This window comes from Phocoena phocoena, chromosome 3, assembly GCF_963924675.1.
Source record: "Phocoena phocoena chromosome 3, mPhoPho1.1, whole genome shotgun sequence".
Classification (NCBI taxonomy): domain Eukaryota; kingdom Metazoa; phylum Chordata; class Mammalia; order Artiodactyla; family Phocoenidae; genus Phocoena; species Phocoena phocoena.
In genome coordinates this window covers 152,888,336-152,907,041 of record NC_089221.1, presented here as the reverse complement: position 1 = coordinate 152,907,041, position 18,706 = coordinate 152,888,336, and the positions used below count along the sequence as shown (strand labels likewise).

Here is an 18,706-nt window from a genome sequence, read left to right as displayed (position 1 = left end):
AAAAAAAAAAAAAAAAAAAAAGTACCACAGACTGAGTGGCTTATAAACAATAGAAATGTATTTCTCACAGTTACGGAGCCTGGATGTCTGAGGTCAGGGTGCCAGCCTGGCCAGATGGTCAGATGAAGGCCCTCTTCCACGTTGCAGACCGCCAACTTCTTGTATCCTCACATGGCAGAAGAGGCAAGGGAGCCGTCTGGGGCCTCTGATGAGGGTACTAATCCCATTCATTAGGGCTCCACCCTTATGACCTAATCACCTCCCAAAGACCCCACTTCTTAATACCGTCACCTTGGGCATTAGGTTTTCAACATAAGGGTTAGGTGGGAAGGGAACAGAAGTATTTAGACCACAGCAGTGGGCACAGTGTTACCCCAACTTTCTGTACATTCAAGAAGACTAGTTCAGGGAAACCAGCTTGGTGGCCAACAGCCCCACTGCAGCTGAGATTCCTCTTCCCCTTCTAGTAGAGAAGCCCCATGGTGTGAACCTACTCTTCCTCCTTGGCCTGTAGACTAAAGGCTGAACTCCACAGCCTGGCTGCCTCCTCTCCCACCATGTGTCCTCACCTACATGTATCCTCTTGAGGTCCTTGGAGCTGTTCCCCAATTCCATGAAGGTGCCTTATGCTCCACAGTTTTGTACATGTGAGGACATACTGCCACTCTTCCTTCAGGGCTCAGCTTCCTCAACTTCTGCCCACTCTGGGGCAGAGTTAGCCTCTTCCTCTTGTGCTTCCACATCGCCTTGTGTTCATTTAGTAAGTCGTTACACATTTTGGAAAATTGTCCATTGGACTACATATTTCCCAGGCTATTCTAGCTCCTTTCCAGGGGTGAACCACTGCGGACTCTGAGTGTTTGTAAAATGGATGGAGCTCCCAGCATTGCAGAGGGGATATCCCAGGCTCCTTGACCCACTTCAGGACTCCCAACTTCCTGTGGCGATCTTGCTTAAGTTTGCACCATGGCCCTGCCTAACCTGGCCTCCTCTTAGGGCAGACTCAGAGGGAAGTGCACCTTCCTGAATTAGCTGGTGTCTAGTGAGAGGGTGGGGCTTGGTGACATTATAAGTCAGATTACTCGTGAGTTTCACTTTTGAGTACAAAGCAGTTCAGTGGGACGTCTCATTGAGAGAGAAGAGCTGAGGTCTGAGGAGAGTGACCAACTGCTGCTTCTCCCAGGTAAGATTCTCCTCTAATTCCTGCCTGCCTCAGCTCTAGCCCATTCCTTACCCTCATCTCTCCTGCTTAGTCCATCCTGGATGAGTGGAGGCTGGAAAGGCTAAGCTGGTTGGTCCTCGATAGTGGTTCCTAACCTCAGCAGAGGTCCTGGGATACCTTTCAGAAGGAAGGCTCGTTCCATGTAGCTGATTCAGCTGAATTAAGCCAAGAGGCCCACAGTTATTCAAACATCCCCAGACCCTGGGCTGGGTTCTGGGGATCTAGTGATATGGGAGACATGTCCTTCCCCACAGGAACTCTCAGCTGGAAGAGACAGAAATGAATACATTTACTGGGAGTGTAAATACTGGGGTTACTTGGGGGAAGCTTCAGTCTCTGGTATGTAGAAGTGCTGAATAAATGAATAGAAGAAGAAATGAATAAGAGTGAATGAGTGATTAAGCTGGCTGGGCCTCGAAAGGAGAGTGAAATCTCACCATGTGTGTAGCCCTAGGCCCCTCCCAAAGGTAATTGCCTCAGTTATCCCATTTTATCCTCAAAACAGACTTCTAACATATATGGAACATATGTTTGACAGATGTGACAGAAACTGAGTGTAGGTATATGTGACTTTGGGGAGATTTTTTGGAAACTGATTTCTTGCTTCTCTGAATAAGAACTCCCCACCTCTCAATTTTTCAAAGCTGTACTAGCACCTACCTATTTCAAGCCCTGTGCTGGGCATTGAAGAAGCAGAGATGACTCAGACAGCAATTCCAGGGAAGGCTGTGAACGAAGGCTGGACAGCAGGAGACAGGATGAAGCTCATAGTCAATGTGGCTGGAATATGAAGGGGAGTAGCAAGCGAGGAAGCTTGGGTTGAGGACAGTGTGAGGGGGTTGCAAAGTCACAAAACTTTTCTTTTTCTGCAGTAGAAGCCATCACAGTGTGAGGGCTTACTTCACATTGTGGGGAATGACATGATAAAATCTATTTTTGCACAGTCACTCTGGTAACATGTTTGGTGTGGGTAAGGTGGCGAGATGGCCACATGGGAGCACAAATATCAATTAAGAGGCTGTTGGAATAATCAGATGGGTGGAAGGTCTAGGACAGTGGCTGTGGAAACTGGGAGGTGGAGACACATGGGAGCTTTTTCCGCTCTCAGCTCTTTCAGCCTGAGAACTTGTGTAGAGGAAGTGAGGGTCAGGGATGTATAGCGGCAACGTGAATGCCTCCAGCCAAGGTGAAGGATGGGAAGAATTTCGTGGGGAAAAGTGAAGGAGGAAATGAATGTGGCTTTGACCGTTGAGTTTGAGGAGGCTTCTCTAGCATCCAGAGATGCTAACAGACCATTGGAATTTGAGATTTGGCTCAGGACAGGGGTAGATTTGGGAACCTTCACACAGGTTTTAATCAAACCTTGGGGATGAGTGAGATAAAGAGGGAGTGTGGAGAAGCAGACTATGGCCAGAAACTTGGGAGCCCCATTGTTTAAGAGGAGAGGAGCGAAGGAGTTATTGACGCAGACTATGAGAGACTCAGGAAGGAGGCCCAGGGAAGACTGACTGTTGCAGCCAAGGGAGAAGAGAATTTCGCAGTGAAGAGAATTCTCATGGCTTTGCATGCCTGAGAGAGGGTGAAAGCATGGGGACTGAGGAAAAGGCTGGTATTGGGCAGTCAGGAGATCATAGGTGGCCATGGGGAGGGCAAATTCATGGACAAGAGGGGAGTGGCAGGTGGGGAGGGGTTGCAGAGGTGGGAAGGTAGCTTTCCTGAAGTTTTGCTGTTAAAGGAGGAGAGGGAATAATTCAGTAGCCAGATGCCTTCTGCCGATCTTGGGCCCTCCATTGCATTTCCCTTTTCTTCCACCCCTGCAGGGCACCTGAATCATTGAAGGCTCCTTTGGAAACTTCCTGGTCCCCATTTTATTTATATGTAGATGAAAATAAAGTAGGCCTTGAGATGGAGAGACCTGGTGTGGCTGCTTTGTGAGGAGCTGCACCCTCAGCTATGAGCACAGGGCTCTTTCAGCTCAGCATCATCCCACCTTCCAAAACCCACCCTGACGTTTATGTTGCACATTACAGTTCCCAAAGCATTTTCCCTGTTGTTACTCTTTTTAATTCTGATGACAGCCTTGTGAAGGTAGATATTATCTTCTGTTTTTTACAGATGAAGAAACTGAAATGCAAAGAAATCATAAATGATTTGCCCAAAGTCATGGCATTAGCGGAACCCCTTTCTGAAGCACAGATCCACCCCTGTCCACTTCTCTCTTCAGCATGAAATTTGCACACCTTAACTTGGCATGAAGGTGCCAAGCCAGCCTGCTTGCTTCTCCAGCAGGTCTTTGGCCCCTCCTTACCTCACAGCCTTTGCTCCAAACCTTTAGCACATCCCTGAACTCCCAAGTACAGCAGCAAGTCCATCTCTGTCACTGCCTGTGTCAGTCATACTGTGATTATTGGTAAAGCTGTGAGGTCCCTGAGGGTGTGGCCTAGGTCTGCTTTGTCTGTACCCTGGCATGTGGCACATTAGGCATTAGGGACTGGTAAATGTGAATGAATGACTGAATGAATGGCATTGGGATTAGAAATTAGCCTTCCCAGTGCTCTTTTGTTGTACATGCTCTGGAAAATGAGGGCTTTCTGGTTGTTTACTAAAGGATTTTGATGGTCAGAGATTCTGAGCTCTGTCCACATCTTCCTTCCTGGTCCCCTTCAGAAGGAAGAAAGTTAAGGGTCTGTATCACAGCCTCCGAGGTTCATCACAACCTGTGGAGTACGTGGTTCACCCGGGAACCCTTTTCTCCCATAGGAGGTCACCCCCCACCGTGGAACCACATGGACTCCATTGGGTCTCTGGGGTTGCAGCAACGGGAAGGAGCCCCCAGCTGCCCCCAAGAAGGCTTGCCCTGCCCCTCAAACAGCTCTGAGCTGGTAAGTTCAGCGCTGGGTTCCTGTCTCGTGCCTATTCAAGGCTGTCAAGAGCAGGAGCAGCAGAAGATGCCATGCGGCCACTGGCTCACACCCATGCAGCCCTTTCCTGTTTACTGAGCCTTTCATATCTGATCTAGTAGCTTTCTCCTTCAAGGCTCCACACCACTGCAAGGTGAGGATTATCTCCTCATTTTACAGGCGAGGAAGGGGGCTTAGAGAGGTGACGTACCTTGAGTTTAAGGCGTGACAGGAGCTTGAGCTGAGGTGTTTCATCTCCAGAGTCTAGAAAGGACCCTCCAGGGTTTTTCTTGTAGAAAGCTGTGTTCTTGAAGCCCTTCCTTCTCCCACTTCTCAAGTCATTCCTGCACATCTTTCACCCCTCAACACGGCCACTGAAGTCAGGCACACAGAGAGAATTTCAGTGCTGAACTCAACTTGGAGGTTGTGCAGCAAGGTTATTGTGCCTCAGGTTAGCTCAGAGTGAATTTCTCTTTTTTCTGTCATCTTGACCAAGATTTAGAAGCCCTTGCCTACCACACCCTCTAGCAGGAAACACTCGGGTAAGTCAATTCACATCTCTTCGTCTCTATTTCGTCAACACTGAAAATGGAGGAAAATAAAGTCTAATCCTCCCACCCCTGGAGGATTAAGTGAGCTAATGGAAATACAGGACCTGCACAGAGGAGGCATCCACGAAAGGGTTCTTGTATTGTTCCCTGCAGTTTCTTTAGCTTTCCAGCCCATTCTGAAACCTGCTTGATTTGGCTTGTTGCCCAGACGAGAGGGGCGTCACTCCTCACTGCATTTCTTGCTCCCACTTTACCCTTGTCCAACGTCTGCCCCAGACCCTGTAAACATTTCTTCTGTGCACAACCCCTAGCTGGGCCACAGAAGGGTGCAATGACTGTGCCGCTGTGCCTGCCCTGCCAGGGCTTGCTCTAGGGCCTGCCACCATCACCTCTTTCACTTTACACCACTCTCTTGAGACTCTGGCGCTGGTCCCACACCCACCCTGCTGGCTTTATTGCACACACCTGCAGTTTAAAGACAATTCTCTTCAGCTTTGGGGGAACTTCACATGGATGCCAAATTTCCTGTGGCCTTGGGCCCCCACTCAGCACTGCAGGCTTCAACCTCAGCTCCCCTTCCCATGAGGATCTAAGAACCACGTGTAGTCGGAGCCCAGTCCCATCTGAGTCCCTTCCTGGTGCCTTCTGCCAGGACTCTTTTTGTCACCAGAGGGGTCATGGAGTCAGGCTCCCCAGGCTAGTTTTACCTTGTGCTCTGAGGAAAGGGAACCCATGTCCTATAGGCCAGCCACTGTCTCACCCCTTCACATCTACTGTCTTCTCAGTCCTCAAAACATCGCTGAGAAGTGGGTGCTATTTTTGTTCCTGCTTGACAGAGGAGAAAACCTGCTCAGAGAGATGAGGTGGGCCCTGACTGACGGACACAGCAAGTTGGTCAAAGGATCCAGCATTGAGGCCGCATTGAATCCACCCTCTCTCTAATGCTTTGCTCCTCACTCTCCTGGCTGAGGTCTCTCCCCACTCTTCTTGGGGGAGGTTGAGGGGAGACTCCAGTAGCTTATCCTGTCTGCTGTGCGCCCACCAGCGTCAGCCAGGGAAGTCCTCCTGTGTTTCTTGAGGCTTCTGCCATCTCATAGTCACTCCTCTTGCACCTCTCACTGCAGCTGGGAGGAAAAGGAAGAAAAACATCGATCTACCCAAGCCATTGACTTCTCCGTAACTCTGATGTTGTCATTAAGCAATAATAAAACACCCCTCACATCTGAACAGCACTTTACACTTTCACATACATTATCCCCTTTCTTATGCCACCGTAACCACTTAGTCAACAAATCCTGAGAGCCAGCCACTCCTTGTGGCCCTGAGATACAGCCATGAACAAGACATGGCTCCTGGGTGCTTTTGAGTATTGTTATTCTCTTGTTAAGTCTTACCATGTCAGAAAGAAGTTTAACTTGCCCAGGGCCACATAGCCAGGAAGTGGCAGGGCAAGGACTCAGATTTCAGTTTTCTCATCCCATGTCCTGTGGGGGTTTCTTTGCTGCAAACTTCATCAGCTTTGGGTTCTTTTCAGGTGTTTTTATTAGTTTTTATAAGGCTTCACATTTATGTGGAAACATCTCTGCAGTCAGATCTGGGTTCAAGTCCTGCTCTGCCCCTTAATAGCTGCTTGGATTAGGCAGATGACTATACCTCTCTGAGCCTCAGTTTCCTCATGTGTGACTCAGGAATAGCTCCTCCTAGCATGCATGGCTACTGGAAGCAGTAATGTGAATATGGAACTGAACATCTGGACTCCAGTTAGGATCATTTGCCTCCTTAGGGATCTGTTTCCCATTCTTTTCCTAAAGCAGGGGTGGGACTGAGTCGCCCCCATCTCCCTCAGTTGGCAGCCTCTCCTCCCTGGCTCTCCCTGCCTCCTTATCCAGGTGCCTGAGTGGTACTTTATAGATATGGGCCCAGTGTGGGGTAGCGGGTCATAGGAATGGAATTCCTATGAGACAGACAGTGGGGACCCGGGAAAGGCTAAGCCTGGAAGAATGGAGTCGGGGGCTGGGACCCTCTGAAAAACCCAGGGAGGCTGCTGAGGCCTCTTTGAAGGACAGGCCAGAGGGTTGTCCCAGGGAGGTTTCCACACAGAAGTGAGATACTGGAGCTTTTCTTAAGCTCCCCCAACTCAAGCTTCTGCTGGAAAAGAACCTGCTGTCCCATCCTCTGCTTTCCCTGTCTTGCCCGCCACTCCCTTCACTCTGATCTGCGCCTGGCCAGCCTTCCCCAAAATCCATCCCCTTGCTCTGAAGAAAAACCCTTTGTGCTCTTCCCCCATATCTTCAAATGTCTCATTCCTTTCCTTCATTTAGGTCACCTCCACGGGGAGACCTTCCCTGACCAATATCCAAAAATACCTCTTCCTCTCCTGGTCACTCCTGAACTTCTATCTCTGCCTTCCTTTTCTACCAGTACTACCAGAACCATATTACATGTTTCTGTGCTTATTTTCTGCCCCCTACACTGGAATTGAGTTCCACAAGAGCAGACTCAGCTGGCTGTGCAGTGTATGGTGCTTAGAATAGTGCTGGGTACATATTAGGGGCTCAGTCAATGTCTGTGTGAAGGATGGCCAACTGTGGGAGGACTGTCCTCCATGGTGTGGCCCCCAAACTCTCCTGGCTGGGCTTGCTCAGGCTCCAGAGTGGAGTGTATCGGAAGAGGGAAGCCCCTGAACCTGAAGTTCATCCACACATTTGTTCATTCATTTGCTCATCTAACAACAATTCACTGAGCAGCTCGGCTCTGGGTCCTGGGGAACCAGGGCAAATCACTGGTGGGATGACAGGGGAGAGGTCTTGCCAGCCCTGAATTCAAAGAAGTAGAGGGGGTTGGAAGGAGCTGAAAGGATCCACAAGGGAATGGAGCAGGAGGAAGTGGGTGGGTCTTCCCACCAGAAAGGAGCTTTCTGAGGGTGCAGGAGCTGGTGTAGGCTGTGAGCAGCAAGAAAGCCACAGTGTGTGAAGAGGCGAGGAGTGAGGCTGGACAGGTGCTGGGGAGCTCAGCAAGGCTCACAGTGGGCTCAAGCAGGGCTCAGGCCAGCCCCTGGGGAAGCTAAGGGAGGGGTGCTGGTCTGGGCTAGGGAAGGGAGGTATGAACTGGGCCAGGCTGGCCTCTGTCCTGTTTGGAGTGGGGGAACTTCGCTAGGCCAACAGGGCTCCTGCCCAGATGTCGGCCTGTTTCTCCTCAGGTACAGGAATGCCTGCAGCAGTTCAAGGTGACAGGGGCACAGCTGCGGCAGATCCAAATCAGCCTCCTGGACTCCATGGAGCAGGCCCTTAAGGGGCAGGCCAGCCCTGCCCCTGCTGTCCGGATGCTGCCCACATATGTGGGGTCTACCCCACATGGCACTGGTGGGTGGTATAGACTAACATGGGTGGCCAGGACTGGTAAGAGGGTTCTGATCTGGGGAAGGGGGGAGTTCCTTACCCCTTTCTCCATCTCTAAGGTCCCCATCTCTAAGGTCCCTTGATGAGACTTCACAGGCCTTGGGAATGTTTCTGGGAAGAAGAGGGCTTGGTCTCACCAGCTGCGTGCCTTTCTGTAACCCGCTTTCCCACAGAGCAAGGAGACTTCGTGGTGCTGGAACTGGGAGCCACAGGGGCCTCACTGCGTGTTCTGTGGGTGACCCTGATGGGCATTGAGGGGCACAAGGTGGAGCCCCGAAGCCAGGAGTTTGTGATCCCCCAAGAGGTGATGCTGGGTCCTGGTCAGCAGGTGAGCACTCACTGCACAGGCTCTGGGCCCGGGGGCAGCTGGGGCTCCAGTGGGCAGAGCTAAGCCCCCAACCCACCCCACAGCTCTTTGACTTTGCTGCCCGCTGCCTATCTGAGTTTCTGGATGCGCTCCCCGTGGGCAATCAGGGTCTGCAGCTTGGGTTCAGCTTCTCCTTCCCTTGTCACCAGACAGGGCTGGACAAGGTGAGTGGCTACAGGGACAGTGGGTGGAGGGGCTGCAGCCCCATGAAGGTTGTTGGAGGATTGACCTGAATTTTCTGCCTCCAGAGCACCCTCATTTCCTGGACCAAAGGTTTTAGGTGCAGTGGTGTGGAAGGCCAGGATGTGGTCCAGTTGCTACGAGACGCCATCCAGAGGCAGGGAGTGAGTAGAGGAAGGGGAGCAGGGAGGGATGCCCATGTGGCCTGGGCCTGGGCCTGGGCCTGGGCCCAGCACATGTAGGCTGTCCCTATGCTTCTGGGAGAGCCTGCTTTCCTCTCGTGTTTATACCCTTTATCCATGTAACCTTCGGGTAAATGCTGCTACCATTCTCATTTTATAGGTAAGGAGACTGAAGCTAAGAAAGGTCAAATAAACGTTCAGGACTGTAGGGGGAAACAAAGATGAAAAGACTTGACCCTGTCCTCAGGGACCTCACAAGTCTAGTGGGGAAAACATTCCAGTAAAAGATTGTCCCTGTTGAGAATGTGGTTCCGATGACTGTGGGAGCACAGGGAAGGGTGTACTACGACTTGAGCAGAGACTTGAAGGAGAAGTTTGCCAGGTGCATAAGCTGGGGCAGGGGATGAAGGTCTGATTTCAGAGAAGGGCATATTCAAAAGTCTGGATGCCTGAGAAAGGCCACTCTGGATCTGTGCCGACTAACCACCACGGGTGCTGTGTGAGTAGCTGGAAGTCAGGGCTGAGAGGAGCAGGCTTGGGGAGCCACGCCAGGACCAGGGTGAGCAAGAGAGGTGTCTACAGCATAGCCTTCAAGGTGACATGTTTGCTCACCCTTGTCCTGGTCCTGTGGGGAGCACTGGTGTTCTGGAAGTGATGGCTGAGGCTGAGAGCCCCTGAGACCTCCAGGGCCTGAGCTGGGGGCAGAGGAGCCAAGGGGCAGGCGTGGGATGGGAGGAAAATCCTCTATAGGGTGGGAAGGCCTAGAGCATATGTGACGCAAATGTGTGGGGCATGCGGACACGCATTTCAAGGACTCTGTGTGTCTCCGTCAAAGCCAGGGCCCCAGCCCTGCCCATTCCCCAGGTTCCCTGACCTCTGTCCTCTCTGTTGTCCAGACCTACAGCATCGATGTAGTTGCCGTGGTGAATGACACAGTGGGCACCATGATGGGCTGCGAGCCAGGGGTCGGGCCATGTGAAGTTGGGCTGGTTGTAGGTGAGTCACAGGCATTTGTGATGGTGGATGGAGGGTCTGGAGGCCTGGTGGACAGGCCCTGATGGGGTGTCCCTGCCAGACACTGGCACCAATGCGTGTTACATGGAAGAGGCACGGCATGTGGCAGTGCTAGACGAGGACCGGGGCCGAGTCTGCATCAGCGTCGAGTGGGGCTCCTTCAGTGATGATGGGGCCCTGGGGCCAGTGCTGACCATCTTCGACCGCACCCTGGACCACGAGTCTCTGAATCTGGGTGCCCAGAGGTGGCCTAACCTTCTGCTCTAGCCCCATCACTGCTTTGTTCCCCTCCCGCTCTGTTGTCCCTGTACTCCAGCCCTTAGGCCCCTCCCTCTCGTTTGCTCCTAGGCTCTCCAGGTTGCATCCTGGGGGGCCCTGGCCAGGCTCAAAGAAGGAATGGGTTCTAGAACGAAGAGTTTTTAACTCTTGGCCCTCCCTTATTCCTGACTCTGGCCAGCTCTGGCAGGGGTTGGGGATTGAGAGTAGCCAAGCAAAGAGTCTCCTACCCTCCTTGGGTCCTTCTACCCTCCAGGAGCCCCCATGAACCTAATCTAAGCCAGAGGGGGCAGTGGGGTCTGGGTAAACACCCAACTGTCTCCTAGGAGGCCATTTGCTTCTGGACCCTTCAGCAGGGACCGCAAAGAAAGTGACCTCTCTTTGGGAGTTCTTGGAGGCGGGGCCAGGTGGGCTGAGGGCTTAGGAAAGGCTCTGTCCAGCCACCCTTCCTGCCTGTAGGTTTGAGAAGATGATCGGGGGCCTGTACCTGGGTGAGCTGGTGCGGCTGGTGCTGGCTCACCTGGCCCGGTGCGGGGTCCTCTTTGGCGGCTACACCTCTCCTGCCCTGCTAAGGCAAGGCGGCATCCTCCTGGAACATGTGGCTGAGATGGAGGAGTGAGTGCGGGAGGCGAGTGGGCTGCGACAGAGGGGTTCTTGACTTGGGAATGGGGAGGATGCTCTTTCCCTGAGGTAGCCATGGAGCTTTGGTGGGGGCAGGGAGCTTTGGGGCTACTTCAGCCCCAAAGTAGCACCCTGTCCCCGCCAGTCCCTCTGCTGGGGCAGCCCGTGTGCACGCTATCCTGCAGGACTTGGGCCTGAACCCAAGGGCCTCAGATGCCGAGTTCGTGCAGCACGTATGTGCGGCTGTGTGCACGCGGGCTGCCCAGCTCTGTGCAGCTGCCCTGGCTGCCGTCCTCTCCCGTCTCCAGCACAGCCGGGAGCAGCAGACACTTCAGATCGCTGTGGCCACTGGAGGCCGAGTGTTTGAGCGACACCCCAGGTATTGGGAATATAGATGATCCTGTGTTAGCAGGTAGCAGGAACAAGTGTGTGTTTGTGATACACACCCAGAGGGCACTCTGGTACCACTGGTGCAAGCCGATGGGTATGAATGGCACCCAAGCAAAGTGAGGACAGACAGGGGCTGGGGAGGCCAGAAGAGGTCAGAGGAGAGAAAGAGGCTTCTCTTGGTTGTGCAAGGGAGGGTGTCACTGGGGGCACTGGGCGTATGGTTGGTGCATAGATGGGTTTAGAATTGAATTGATTTGAAGTGAGGTAGCCCAGGGCTTCTGCAAGCCCTTGCAGGGCCCAGGGCTTCCGCAAGCCAGGTGCCAAGCCAGGGTGCACCTGATGTGTGTCTGTGTAGGTTCCTCAGCATCCTGCAGGAGACAGTGATGCTCCTGGCCCCCGAATGTGATGTCTCCTTCATACCCTCTGTGGACGGGGGCGGCCAGGGTGTGGCAATGGTGACTGCTGTGGCTGCCCGCCTGGCTGCCCACCGGTGCCTGCTGGAGGAGACCCTGGCACCATTCCGGTTGACCCGTGAGCAGCTGGCAGCAGTGCAGGCACAGATGCGAGAGGCCATGGCCAAGGGACTCCAAGGGGAAACCTCCTCCCTCCGCATGCTGCCCACTTACATCCGGGACACGCCTGATGGCAGTGGTAAAGACTTGGCCTGAATGGGAGATGGGCTCCTGGGGGTCACAGCATGTGTGGGGGTGGAGCTTCCAGCTTTGACCTGGCACTGAGGGTCTCTGCCCCACAGAGCGTGGGGACTTCCTGGCCCTGGACCTGGGGGGCACCAACTTCCGGGTCCTCCTGGTGCGTGTGGCCACTGGAGGTGTGCAAATCACCAGCCAGATCTACTCCATCCCGGAGTGCGTGGCCCAGGGCTCTGGGCAGCAGGTACCCACAACCTGGAGCTGATGTCAGGGGACGGGGAAGGGCCAAGTGGCCTACTCCCTGACTTGCTCCACCCCTCAGCTCTTTGACCACATTGTGGACTGCATCGTGGACTTCCAGGAGAAGCAGGGCCTGAGTGGGCAGAGCCTCCCCCTGGGTTTCACCTTCTCCTTCCCATGTATGCAGCTCGGCCTGGACCAGGTGAGAGAGGGAGGGCTGCGGGAAGCCATCCTCAGGGGCTTTCCACCAACATACTCTTCTTGGAGTGGGCAGGAGGCCTGGAGAGGGCTTCCTGGGCTAGGGAGAGGGCTGGGTGGAGGCACTGCTGGGCTGGGCCTGCACCCAGCCTCAGTTTCCCCAGATGTGATGTGCCCAGGTGGATGGGATGCGGTGAAATGGCCTGGAATCCAGGGCCATGAAAAGGCGTGGGATGGAGAAGGACATGGTTACCCCTGGGGGCTGCCAGTGGGCAGGAGAGTGGAGCCAGCATTAGGTCTGGGCACTTGGGAGCAGTGCAGGTCAAGGCTGGGACTGACCAGAGGACACACTGGCTGTCTCACCCACAGCACTGTTGTAATGCCGAGGGTATCTGCAGGGAGCAGATTGTTCTGTCTCTCAAAGGGGCTTGTGGTTGCATGGTTTCTTTGCCCTCTCTCCTATTCCAGGCCTTGCTGGTATCCTTCTCAGGGCCTGGTTGGGGTTGGCAGAGGGGCAGGCACAGGTCTAGACACAACACCCACTCAGCACACACCTCTGCATCCTTCATCAAGAATGCTAGACTTTTCATGCACACACCTAAGGCCTGCCATGGAGACGGCTCCTCCCAGACCTCTGATCCAAGCTCCCAGGAATCTCCTCCTCAACACCCCCAACTTCTGCTGAAAAGCTCCTGTGATGAGGAGCTTGCTGGCCCTGAAGGTGCCCACCAGGTTCTTCCACACCTGTGGTCTCTGGGAAGCTCTGCCTGCTCTACTCCAACCAGCCTTCCTATGGTTTTCGCCTACCCTCTGCTCCTGCTCTGACCTCTCAGACACGGGCCTCTGTGCTCTGCTTTCCTTTGGATCATGCAGTCAGCAGTGTCTCTTTGCTCATCTGCTTCCTCCAGCCTGAGTTATTCTGGCACCTTTTGATTATTCCTTGTAAGGTGTGAGAAGCAGGTGGGACCCTGTGCAAAATCAGGCATGCGAGAAACACGGTCCTACTAACAGAATTTAATTTCTATGTTGAGCCCACATTCTTTTCAGGAGTGAAAACTTAATGGTAATCAATTCAGGGATCCCCTTATCCAGGTAGGGGCCCCTCCTTTGCTGTATAGAATGTGCAGACAAGCCTGGGATGTGGGGGAAACGTCCAGGCCCCAGCCATTTGGACTCTGCATCTTGCTCTCTTGGGTCTTGACAACTCCCTTGATACCTTACCTTCCCCTCCGTGGGGAAGGAGGGCAGAGGCTGCCTCTGTTCTCAGATTATCCAAATCCCTTCTGTGTCCTCCCCTTCCCCACAGGGGCATGCCCAGGGTGGAGGGCCTAGGACATCTTTCTCAGGAAGCCATCTGGAACCTGGCTCTAACTCCTGCCCACCTCACCTTCCCCAAACCAGGGGGTCTTTCTCTCATCTGGGAGTGGGGAAACTTTGCTGTTGCTCATGATCTGGCTCTCCCTCTCATTCACTCTCACTCTCTCTGGTTTCTGTTTTTGAGACAATGAGCACAGAACACTCTATCTTGTGGTTTTATGGGGAAAGGAATAAAAGGAAATATTACTGGGGGAAATGTCAGTTAATATGTCTAAAGTCTCCTGCCCCAAAGATTCCCAGACCTGCTCTCCATGCGTCTACTTTGGGCAGAGCAGTCATTTTTTCCTAACGGTGGGTGGAATAGTTCCCCTGCCCTCTCCCTCAGAGGAAGCACAATAAGAAAAGAACAGCTAGGCCCCCATTACTAAGTTCACAATTTAAGGCCAGTTTCTCACAGTAAATTGTCTTGTCCCCTCCTGTCCTGCCCAGGTGTCTGGTTTCTGGCTTTTCCATTCATCCTTCACTAGTATCTGGAACATGCATGTGAATCTCCCATTGACACGGCTCCGTCCTAACTCTGAGAATTCCTTCCTTTCATGTGACTCTTGCTAGCCCTTTCTGGAAGAGCAGACGCTGCTGTTATTTGGACCTCTGAGCCTTCTCTGTCCTTCCCTTTCTCACACACAGCACTCATTTTACCAGATCTGTTAATTCCTAACCCAATTACAAAGGGCCATTCCTTCTGGGCACATGTCTTTTTTTTTTTTGTGGTACGCGGGCCTCTCACTGTTGTGGCCTCTCCCATTGCGGAGCACAGGCTCCGGACGCGCAGGCTCAGCGGCCATGGCTCATGGGCGCAGCCGCTCCGCGGCACGTGGGATCTTCCCGGACCGGGGCACAAACCCGTGTCCCCTGCATCGGCAAGCAGACTCTCAACCACTGCGCCACCAGGGAAGCCCTGGGCAGATGTCTTAAAATGGCCAGACCCTCAAACTATCTGAGCATTCTGGCACTAAAAGTAGAAGACGTAGGTTGGATGGTTATTAATAGGTTTCTTCACACTGGAATCCTCCTGGGGAATTGGGAGGGGGCAGAAGGCAAGGCCCTTAATCGCATGACAGAGTAGGCACAGAATCCTATGTGGGGAGGGAATCATATACTGCATTCTGATGGGATGCAGGCTTTGGGGAGGCAAAGTGAGATTCCAAGGGAACTCTAGCTTCCTGCTTCGTCTTGGTCCCACCCCAGGGCATCCTCCTGAACTGGACAAAGGGTTTCAATGCATCTGACTGTGAGGGCCAAGATGTTGTGTGTCTGCTGCGGGAAGCCATCGGGCGCAGACAGGTAAGTAGTCTGCCTGCAGGGGTGCTTTGGAGTAACGGGCCTTGAAGGCAGCAAAGGGTCTCCCGCTGCCTGATGTGGGGGGCCCTCTGTAGTAGAGACCTCTGGGTCCAGTGCTAGTTGCTGTGACGACCACGTTGCCCAGCAACTAGCAGCATCCTTTTGTGTGCAGGCAGTGGAACTGAATGTGGTTGCCATTGTCAATGACACGGTGGGGACCATGATGTCCTGTGGCTACGAGGACCCCCATTGCGAGGTTGGCCTCATCGTAGGTGAGGAGGGCCCTGCTGTTTTGTGCCCCTACTGCCTGTTGCTAATTTACTGCCTCCTGTTGATTTGAACATTCCCCTGGCCTTGGGGATGTGGCATCACCCTTACCTGACTCAATGGGGCTCTGGAACACTCTGTTGGGTTGAGGGTCTGGAGCTTCGGTGTTTAGCCCAGCTTAGCTACTGACTCACAGTCATCTAAATTCTCTGAACCTCAGTTTGCCCGTCTGTTAAATGAATGTGAGCTTTGGAGTCATACAGATTTGGGTGGAAATACTAGCTCTGCCACTTCCACTGGTATGACCTTGGGCAAATCACCAGAGCCTCAGTTTCCTCATCTCTAAGGTGGAGATAATAATGATGCCTATCTTAAGGGGTTATGAGGATGAAATGGGAGGGGACAAAGTGTAGCATTATGCCTGGCTCATGGCCTACAGAGTATTTGGAATTGGGTGGGACCCCAGTGATGGGATGGGTGTGTGCAGAGAATGAGTTGAGATGGTTCTTTGAATAGTCCAAGATTCTAAGTCTTTTTTAAAAAATTTTTAATATTTATTTATTTGGCTACGCTGGGTCTTAGCTGTGGCACATGGGATCTTTAGTTGTGACACGCGGGATCTTTAGTTGTGACACGCAGGATCTTTTTAGTTGCAGCATGAGGGATCTTAGTTGTGGCATGGAGGATCTAGTTCCCTGATCAGGGATCGAAGCCGGGCCCCCTGCATTGGGAGTGTGGAGTCTTAACCACTGGACCGCCAGGGAAGTCCCCAAGATTCTAAGTTTTTATTAAGCACCTCTCCTGTGGCCAGTTGGGGGCTGGATGAAGGGACAGGAAGACACATAAAGAAGGGGAAAATATCTGCCTTCTCGGAACTGACTGTTTAGTGAGGGTTGAATCCAGAAGAGCACGTGGCCATCAGAGAGAGCTGAATCTGACTCTAAATGCCAGGGGAACAAGCCAAGATCAGAAAGGAAGGCGTCCTGACATAAGTGAGACTTGAAAAGAAAGCCTTGAAAAGAAAAAAAGGAATTTGGCTAGAAGGGGGAGGAGGGACCCCCATAGCTCCTTGGACATCCGTTTCTTAGAGCTGGAGGTATGTGGCAGCCTCGAAGGAGACTGGGAGCTTCTTGAACATAGTGTCTGGCACCGGGAGATGCTCGAGAGAGGCAGGCCCAGATTGCTGTGTGAATTAACAACTGGATGGAGTAATTCCAGGGTCCAACAAACCTGTTTAGAGCTGGCTGTGTGTTGGGGAGAAGAAGGAAAAGCCTTTACCCAGGGTATGCCTTCTGTCTAAGCTTCTTGGCTTCAAGGTCAAATCCAAATGTCACTTTCTCTCTGTAGCTTTTCCTGACTTTCTAGGCAGGAAGACTCACCTGTGCTTGGGTGTTCCATGATGCTTTTCTTTGCACTTCTATTTGGGCACACACAGGAAGTATCAGAGTTGGCTGCTCATTGCCCAACCTCTGGCCACTGTGGAGCTCCTTGTGTCTCATTTTTATGTCCCCGGTTCCTGGCCCAGCACCTACTGTTTGACTAAAGACCTGGAAGGCCAGTCGAGGAAGGCTTGGGCCTCTCTCACCCATGTGACAGCAGGGGCTGTCACACATCTCTCAGGGGAATGATGTGAATGACGGGCATTTTGGGAGCACCCTGGGGTAGCATGGGAGATGCGCTGATGGTGGTGCTGGTAGGGGAAGTAGTGGAGTCCTGGGGGGCTTGATGGTGGCAGGGTCTGAAAAAGGGATGCGAGGAAGGAAGGAGGACCGGTCTCCGGGCAGGCCAATGAGCATGGGGAGATGGAGAGGTAGGAAATGAGCCCAGATTTTGCTATCTCGGTGGGAAGGGCTCAGAGGGATCTTGTCTGCAACAGTAAATGGCTTCCACCCCATCTGGCCTCTCTGAAGGAACTGGCACCAATGCCTGCTACATGGAGGAGCTCCGGAATGTGGCAAGTGTGGCTGGGGACTCAGGCCACATGTGCATCAACATGGAGTGGGGTGCCTTTGGGGACGATGGCTCTCTCAGCATGCTCAGTACCTGTTTTGATGCAAGTGTGGACCAGGCATCCATCAACCCTGGCAAGCAGAGGTGAGGGTTGGGCTGGGCAGGTATGACTGGTGGTGGCTGGCACTAGTGATGTGGCTGGTGGTGGCACGGGGCTGGGGCCTCCTGCCCTGTGTGCACACACACTTTCACGCAGGTTTGAGAAGATGATCAGTGGCATGTACCTGGGGGAGATTGTCCGCCACACCCTCTTGCATTTGACCAGCCTTGGAGTTCTCTTCCGGGGCCAGCAGACCCAGCGCCTTCAGACCAGGGACATCTTCAAGACCAAGTTTCTCTCTGAGATTGAAAGGTGCTGAGGCCTGCATTATCTCCTTCCACCTCCCGAAGGACTCTATCGTTGGGTGGAATGCTGGTTGGAGGGAGGTGCACCCAGAGGACGAGAAAGCCATGAGAGGGGGTGCTCATGCAGCATCTTGCCTCTCTGTGCTCTATTCCCTCCTGTCCCCAGTGACAGCCTGGCCCTGAGGCAGGTCCGAGCCATCCTGGAGGATCTGGGGCTGTCCCTGACCTCAGATGATGCCCTGATGGTCCTGGAGGTGTGCCAGGCTGTGTCCCAGAGGGCCGCCCAGCTTTGTGGGGCAGGTGTGGCTGCCGTGGTGGAGAAGATCCGTGAGAACCGGGGCCTGGAAGAGCTGACTGTGTCCGTGGGGGTGGATGGAACCCTCTACAAGTTGCACCCTCAGTGAGTCTGGGTGCCAGGCTGGGCAGGGAGGCATGGCCAGGTGGAGCCCGGCTGACCTGGTCTTACCTCGGCCTCTCCCCCTCACAGCTTCTCCAGCCTGGTGGCAGCCACAGTGCGGGAGCTGGCCCCTCGCTGTGTGGTCACCTTCCTGCAATCAGAGGACGGGTCCGGCAAAGGTGCAGCCCTGGTCACCGCTGTTGCCTGCCGCCTTGCCCAGATGACCTGTGTCTGAAGAAGTCTCCAGCAACCAGCTTTGTTGGACCAGGGCTGGGACCCCATCTGTCCCCCAGCCAGGTCCAGACACCCAGGACTTCCAAAACAGCCATGTATGACCCCTCCATGGCCACTGGCCTGGACCCCTAGCTCTCCCTGAGAGAAGTAGCACTTGGGTTAGCAATATATATATATAATTTATTTACATTCACGTCCGCTAAAATCCCTACGTGCCCTGGCGGCCGGGCAAGGCTGTGTACATAAGGCCAAGTGTAAGTGCACGAATGCACTTAAAACAGAGTCAGGGCACAAGCTTCACATGACAGGCCCCGCACGGGGGCACCGGCCAGCCCCAAGAACGGGCACGCCACGGCACGCACACTCGCCATTGTCCAGCCCGGGACTCCCGTTGCATATTCACACGCCCCATCGGGCAGGGCTCCTCGTGGCTGGGGGCAGGGGGGGATCGGAGAGGAGCCGTTGGGTGTCCCTGGGTGGGTGGGAGAAGGGCAGCATGTGAGAGGCAGATGTGGACTGACACCGGGCGTGAGAGACGTGAGCAGCCTCCAGGTGTACAGCATGAGATGCATGTGTGGGGGGATGCATGTGACAGGAGCACACGGG

At 53.6% G+C, this 18,706-nt stretch overlaps 1 protein-coding gene across 1 annotated transcript; it reads left to right on the top strand.

Moving 5' to 3' along the window:
- The first annotated feature begins 848 nt into the window (after nucleotides 1-848).
- On the top strand, nucleotides 849-18,283 carry HK3 (hexokinase 3). Its single transcript, XM_065875346.1, has 19 exons — nucleotides 849-1,183; nucleotides 3,983-4,104; nucleotides 7,873-8,035; nucleotides 8,245-8,399; nucleotides 8,483-8,602; nucleotides 8,687-8,782; nucleotides 9,697-9,796; nucleotides 9,876-10,059; nucleotides 10,550-10,705; nucleotides 10,857-11,090; nucleotides 11,457-11,752; nucleotides 11,856-11,995; nucleotides 12,074-12,193; nucleotides 14,755-14,850; nucleotides 15,020-15,119; nucleotides 17,025-17,208; nucleotides 17,321-17,476; nucleotides 17,636-17,869; nucleotides 17,957-18,283. The coding sequence occupies exons 2-19, from the start codon at nucleotides 4,009-4,011 to the stop codon at nucleotides 18,099-18,101; spliced, it is 2,775 nt and encodes a 924-aa protein (XP_065731418.1). The 5' UTR covers nucleotides 849-1,183; nucleotides 3,983-4,008; the 3' UTR covers nucleotides 18,102-18,283.
- Nucleotides 18,284-18,706: the final 423 nt, after the last annotated feature.

Bases quoted from the DNA above. Each gene is read 5' to 3' on its own strand.
- HK3 (XM_065875346.1), top strand. From the start codon at position 4,009: ATGGACTCCATTGGGTCTCTGGGGTTGCAGCAACGGGAAGGAGCCCCC. The intron at 10,060-10,549 runs GTGGCCTAACCT...TCCTGCCTGTAG, and splicing joins CTGAATCTGGGTGCCCAGAG to GTTTGAGAAGATGATCGGGG. The intron at 10,706-10,856 runs GTGAGTGCGGGA...TGTCCCCGCCAG, and splicing joins CATGTGGCTGAGATGGAGGA to TCCCTCTGCTGGGGCAGCCC.